This window comes from Anarrhichthys ocellatus, unplaced genomic scaffold (genome assembly GCF_004355925.1).
Source record: "Anarrhichthys ocellatus isolate YVR2014 unplaced genomic scaffold, GSC_Weel_1.0 scaffold6, whole genome shotgun sequence".
In the NCBI taxonomy this organism is placed as follows: Eukaryota; Metazoa; Chordata; class Actinopteri; order Perciformes; family Anarhichadidae; genus Anarrhichthys; species Anarrhichthys ocellatus.
Genome location: NW_022280036.1, coordinates 5,128,944 through 5,135,537, shown reverse-complemented (window position 1 = coordinate 5,135,537; position 6,594 = coordinate 5,128,944). Strand labels below are relative to the sequence as shown.

General features: G+C 42.8%; 2 protein-coding genes across 4 annotated transcripts in view; one reads left to right on the top strand and one right to left on the bottom strand.

Annotated features, from left to right (window-relative positions):
* Positions 1 to 2,565, bottom strand: part of kif26ba (kinesin family member 26Ba) — an 81,535-nt gene extending 78,970 nt beyond the window's left edge. For both annotated transcript variants that reach the window (XM_031846019.1, XM_031846020.1), the window contains exons 1-2: positions 1,917 to 2,565; positions 89 to 481 (exon numbers count right to left, since the gene is read on the bottom strand). In XM_031846019.1, the coding sequence (XP_031701879.1) occupies positions 89 to 481; positions 1,917 to 1,976 (453 nt within the window). In that variant the 5' untranslated portion in view covers positions 1,977 to 2,565. The remainder of the gene's footprint in view (positions 1 to 88; positions 482 to 1,916) is intronic.
* A 1,968-nt stretch (positions 2,566 to 4,533) lies between these two features.
* LOC116382737 (PWWP domain-containing DNA repair factor 3B-like) overlaps positions 4,534 to 6,594 on the top strand; it is a 6,351-nt gene continuing 4,290 nt past the window's right edge. The window contains exons 1-4 of one of the 2 annotated variants that reach the window (XM_031845996.1): positions 4,534 to 4,733; positions 5,510 to 5,621; positions 5,719 to 6,020; positions 6,137 to 6,404. In XM_031845996.1, the coding sequence (XP_031701856.1) occupies positions 5,585 to 5,621; positions 5,719 to 6,020; positions 6,137 to 6,404 (607 nt within the window). In that variant the 5' untranslated portion in view covers positions 4,534 to 4,733; positions 5,510 to 5,584. The remainder of the gene's footprint in view (positions 4,734 to 5,509; positions 5,622 to 5,718; positions 6,021 to 6,136; positions 6,405 to 6,594) is intronic. The other variant, XM_031845997.1, reaches the window with a different exon arrangement.

Here is a 6,594-nt window from a genome sequence, read left to right as displayed (position 1 = left end):
ACACACACACACACACACACACACACACACACACACACACACACACATTCATACCCACCATAACACAAGAAGACAATCTGATTTTTACCTTGCTGGAGTAAGGTCCAGGGATGAGCAGTTTCAATGCTTGTCTTTTCAGCTCTGTCAGCCTAGCGTTGCAGTTCTCACACCAAATCCCTCTTTCACTACCAGGGGAACTTCCACTGCCTGAGGCTGGTGATCCTGTCCCAAAACCCGGGGAGCCACCCAGAGAACCAGGCGATTCTGTCCCAATCCCCGGAGAGATGGTCCCTGGTGATCCGGAGAAAGACCCTGGTGAGGAGATTGCTGAGCCTGGGGACGGGGTGCCTGTGGAGCTCGGCATGGAGCCGGCACCCTCTGGGGCGGGGCGTGTGCCGGAGCGAGAGTTTTCCTCGTAGGGCTTTCGGTACCATGTGTCCGGGAAAAACGAGTCAGATTTGGTTGGGGAAGTGTCAGGCATCTGCAAAAAAATTAAAAAATGTATTAATTAAAAAGGAGAAATGTTTTTGGCATGTCATAACAGAAAAACACTGGTGTAAATAATAATATGAATTAACAATGGATGAATTACCCATAGGTTCTGCAATGAAAATAAAGCCTATATTGTGTGAATATGTGCAACATCCCACTCATTCCAGTGCACACAACAGGTTGACCAGGGATGAGAATTAAATAATGAGGAGGTGGTAAAGGCACGTGTCTTGTATCATGCAAATTAGAAGTCAAGCTATTTGCATTTTGCCTATAAAGCAAAATAATGATGTGTGTTCACAATATTCACCAAGCTATATTCCGTAGGCTTCCTGTTTTGTTGAATTTAACAAATCATTCATTGTTTGTGAGTGCTTACAAACTAAACAATATCTGAAATTCATGAGAGAGAATCAAAACAAATTATTTTGGCTGAACAAATGTACTTCACTCACAGCTTTAATATCCATGCTTAGCCTACATGCCAGCAATTGATAACTGGTGAACGTCTTGCTTTAGGACAAAATTCACAAGCTAAACGTACAGTAAACAGTCACAATATATGCCAATAAAACGCACACAAAAAGGCAAACTACAATCCTAACTAACATTGGGGAATTAAATCAAATGGTCGGACAATTAAAAACACACAAACAGAAAGCAATGTTAAACATGTACTGTGATGGTGCTCCAACCCAAGTCAAAGCGTCTGCATGGTGGATGTTTCTATTACCATATAAATAGGAATAAGTCTGATTCCGTGTGGAGACCTGTTTTATTTTTCTCTATTCAGACGACCACATGGGAACATGAAATGAGCCGCAAGGAGTTGAAAATTAAATATTTTGTGGCTGGGTAAATCCAGTCAGAGAGAGCAGATCCATTGATGTGGTGGTGGCTGGAGAGGTTGGGTATTATAGCTACTTTAATCCCTCACAAGGGCTATAATAAGGAAGCAATGAGTAGGCTGATAGGTGGGAAAGCTCACTCATCTCCAAATGAAGAGGTGGGTATAATGTGAACCAACCCTATGTTATAAATTAACACTAATTATGCTGTAGGAGGTATAGCAGTGACACAGGTGTGAGTGCAATTCAGCTGCATGGTCCTCAGTTAGTGATAATTAAGTGATGTGGGAGATCTATCAGTGAAAATGCATGCAACACCAAAAGCAGTGAGGTGCGAAATGTGTTTTTAACAAAGCACTCAGTCAACAGCATGAGGAAAAAATCGAATGAGCTTTCAACAGTTTCACATTCATGTCAGCCTGAAAAAGGTGAGCAAACTACACGTTCCTATCAAAATGGGTGGGCAGTGTGAGGTGAAGTGCATGCATCACTGAATGGAAGATAAGTTTTTATGAATGTTTACCCATAAGTAACAGGGGTGTGTCCACCCCTTGGCTACTGGAATGAACAACCTACCCCATATTTTCTGCTCCTGCTGCTCGCAGACCTCTCCTTGGTCCCTGACAGTGAAGTCATGTTGGAGGTGAGAGGAGGGAGGGAGGGAGGGAGGAGAGGAGAAAGAAGCTCTGGTGCAGCTTCACATTCAAAAAGAGACCACCGGATCGATTTCAATTAACCACGAGCCCCTGCAGTGTGCTCCTCTCACGCCACTTCCAAATGCATGTGGAAACCGGTTACATCCCCATTCCGTCGCCAAGAAACATACAAATCCTGGATGGTTTTCTTTTTTCCACGGTTGTTGCCTCCGGAGAAAAAAGCCCTCGAATCACTTCTAAAAACACAAATTGAGAATTCACGCAGGTCGTGCGAGAAAGCAGACCGCTCCCTGTGAGCAGCAGAGTCTGCTCTGCGCTGAATGAGGCTCAACAGCGCTCCGGACTGGCATCGCACTCAGCCCTGCCTCTCTCCATCAGCTCTGCGTCTGAGGCTGGTTGGCCAGGTAAAACAAAATCCCCCCTCCTGGGGCAAATTCCGTCTCATGGACTACCATTAAAGTCACGACTCATTAGATCGAGCAGGATCAGGCTGGTGCCGACCAAGGGAGTCCGTTCCTCGTTGTTACTATCCGTACCCTCCTGTTGACTTCCCGAGGCTCCGCACTCTTCTGAAGCCAGAAGTGGACTGAGGAGACAGGACAGAGGCGCACATCTGGATGAGGGCGGGGCCACCCTGCCCTTCATCATCCACAGGCCAATACACATCTAGAGGTTCTAGTTAAGTGGCAGGTAGACGGCTTCCAGTTTGAAGTGTGGATACTGGGATGTTGTTAGGAATTAGTGATTGTGCGTTTAACTAAACAATATAAGAAAATCTAAAAGGGACACTTCCAGTCTAGCTACCACTGATGACACTAAAGTCTGTGTACATTGTTGTCAGGGAGTAAGCGGTTAGTAGAGGTTTTAGTGACCTTGTGGTGACATAATGGTGTAGAATCTAAATAAACTGAAACATTTTTGGCAGTATTTCTTAATGGAATATAATTAAATTAAGGCTGCAGGTCAACCCAAAATAAATGAATCATAATTTCCCCATCGGAGTGTTATTGCTGACAGTGTGGAAAAAAACAAAGAAACAGCAAAAAGACCTTGAAGTAAATACAATTGACAGAAAACAAAATTGAAAAGTCAACTGAATCAATGAAATTAGAAAAAACGACACAACTAAATATTGACTTCACTGCTGGTATCTGGTCAAAGTGGGGTGGGTGTGTTGGGGGGGGGGGGGACGACTCAGGATTTCTAAGATCCAGGCTATGGCTCTGGGTAGGCTACTTCCTCTTTAGGATAAGTTCAAAGTCTTTGGGGATGGATTAGATGGAGAAGAAGAAAAGCAGCAAATGGATGTTGCATGAAGCTTGAGTGCAATGAGTTGAGGACTGGACATGGATGTAGACAAACCAGGCAATTGATCAGTGTCATGATCAATTGCCTGGTTCAATATGTGAACTGACTCTGTGAAAAACAATTTCTTGGCTCCTGCAGTAACATATTTTGACCGATGTGCCCTCCAACAAGTTAATGCAATCATCTCTGTCAGTCAAAATGGTCAACTGGCTGGTCTTTTCATTGAATTACGTGCAGTCTGTGTGTGTGCCAAGTCAAGGAAAAGTTATGTAGGAAAATGTTGTGAGTGTAGGATTAAGATCCAAGGCTTTGGAAGAGTGTAAAAATCAATATACGATCAGTAATATTTCTGCATTAACATCCAATGACCTCTTACAATGGTTGAGACACGTGCATTTAGTCACTGGTGTTTTAATCACTTTATTGTAAAATATAGCAGTTTATGAGCGGATACACAGTGCCCTCTACTGTTGTCATGAAGATATTGTTTTGAGACATGCAGCCACCCAGCAGCTGGGTGAGTAAAGCATGTTGGACTGCTACATGTTATGGTAATAATGCCATTTCTCACTGTTTCATCTTTACAGAAATGTGTGCTGTTACATTTTGCGGCACTAAAATGTACCTTCTGTGGATAAGGTTTTATATAAAGGACTATATTACAAAAAAGGGACACCATTTACGATGGCTATTATTACATTTACTCCCATAGGCTTTATTTTTTTCAAAAAACACATTTTGACATGTCACAGTAAGAAAACACAGGTGTATTTGGGATCTTTTTTTTTTACAGTTTTACACTTAATTTATTAGGACAGATATCTCTAAATATGTGTCAGTGTAATGTTGTGAGAGTCTGTAGCCTACTGTATGATGTAAAATATATGTATTGTATTGTATTAAATCCATATACTTAAACTCAGTTGGAAAGAGAGGCAGTAATTGAATTACTGGATGCATAAGTGAGAACAGCGAAATAACGTTGAAACCGGGAAATACTCAGGTAACTGAACAAGAAAAAAAGATATTAGAGAAAGCTTCTAAAATTGAAAATGAAACAGACTTTGTGTGGCTGGACATCTTTCTTTTGGCTGTCCCGACCTCCAGGTTGGACATTTATTTTCAACCCTACATATCTTTAACCGTACAGTTCCGTTTTAAACGTTCGGGTATTTGAATATACGCACTCCGTTGCAGTAGGTGGCGGTACATGTTTTTAAGGCGTGTTTACATCCGCATGATCCGCGATTACCTTGGACGTCTAAACAGCAGAGAGAGTACGTGTGACTTGCATTACATGTTTGATTTTGTTTAATTTTGCACGTTTTGTTTCAGTCCGCATGAGACTAACGTTACGACAATGCCTGCAGTCGTCAATGGAACTGGTCGCTAACTATTCAAGCAAACGCCTGAGTTTAACATCTGTAAGGTGAGTGGCTAACGTGTGTCGTACAGTGTTACTACTGATTCGTTTTGCCTGAGGTACAACCTTTAACAGATAACATATGGCGTTAACGTGTTCGGAGGCGTGTTGGTGCGTTTGATTGTGCCCAAAGATAGCTGTCTGCAAACGCTGAATTAACGTTAGCTTTATTTAACAGTCGCAAAACTCGCATTATAACCGTCAAACTGTAGCTAACGTTACTGTGCGACAGCAGCAAACGGCAGTCGCTGCTTTCACATGGTTGTGGGTAACGTTTGTTTACTAATGTAGCATGCTACGTCAACAAGCTGCTAGCAACCTGTCAGCTTTATCCAGTCGCTGTCCATCCAACTCGGCTATTACCAAAACGTTTGCGCTGGAGAGGTTTGCACACGTGTGATGTTATTTGCAATATATTTGTGTATTGTGCAATGCTAATGCGTCTTTGAGAATTTTTTTTCTTCCAGTAATTACACCGTAGTGGGGGGAGGAGCACTGTTGTGAATGTGGTGCCTTATCTTATCTTTGACAAATAACTTCGGGGACATGACTTTATAACTCCACAACAACGTAACTGAGATAGTGAACTAGCTAGGTTTTGATTGGTCGTTCCCTGGCATTAACAAACGCATGTAACGTAGATGCATGCAGAGTGAATATGGTATTTATCTCAATACCAACATGGCCTTTTCAAAGCGGAAGTAAGTAATAAGTTACATTCTCGGTCGGTCTTCACATGTTGGTTGAACAATACTTTCTCTTTCTCGTTACACAACTGTCAGGCCTGCTGCCAGCGCCTCAAAGTCCACCAGGGGAAATGTCATACTTTGACACTATCACTCTGATCCAATGAGCTCATGGGAAAGACTAAACCAACTCATACAACAATGAAAGGTAATCCAATCTGTATTCACTCCTCAATCCTGTAAGCAATACAAAAACAAATTTAAAAAGTGAGCGGCGGCTGCTAAATCTGTGAATGATATTTAAGGTGGATCTCGTAAAACCAGAACAAGGGAATCTACAAAGACATCGAGAGAGAAGGTCGCCTCAGACACAGTTTCATCTCAAGCCACGAAGGATGCGAACGCTGTGCCAGGCAGTGATGTTGCCACTGTCTTACCAAGTACTCCAAAAAGAGGCAGGAGACGAATGGGACAGACGCAAGAAGCACACCTGACCTCCACACCAGTCCGCAGCTCCTCCACAGACATCCTGTCCAACATTTCAAAGTCCCCCACCGGAGAGAAACACGTGGAGCTAGAGTACACTGAACTCATCACTCAGTTAAAGGTGTTGGATCATATTTTATTGATATTGTTTATGCATTTTGAGCCAACAAGTTGTTCTTCCTACACAGTTGATTTTAGGGATATTCTCAAACTCTTTTAATATGTGTTCTCTTGTAGACATCAGAGGTAGATTCTCCATGCTCCCAATCAAAATCTCAAAGCAGACGTAAGGGGGCTCATGCTTCCCAGCCGAGACAAGTTCGGAAAAGGCTGAAAAAGGAGCAAGCACCGACCTGCAGCACAACCAACGGTCCTGCTGCCAAGTGCCGACGAGGCAGGACGCGGAAGGTAGAGCAGGGGGGTTTACCAAAGGACACCACTACTCAGTCATCCAAACGCTCCAGACCAAGATTCGAACTGGAGAAGCTTGATGCAGCAACGCAAGGTAGTTTCTTTTTCATGCATGTTTGATGCAGAGTCGCCACAATACTTAAAATAAATTTGAGACGTGTATTTTAGGAGGTCATCACCCTCACGATCCAAAGCATAAGGAAATGATCTGTTTTCTGTGTGCAGTTATTTTTGCTAAATCAGACGATCAAAATAGTCTGCTTTAATCTTGTGATATTGCCCCC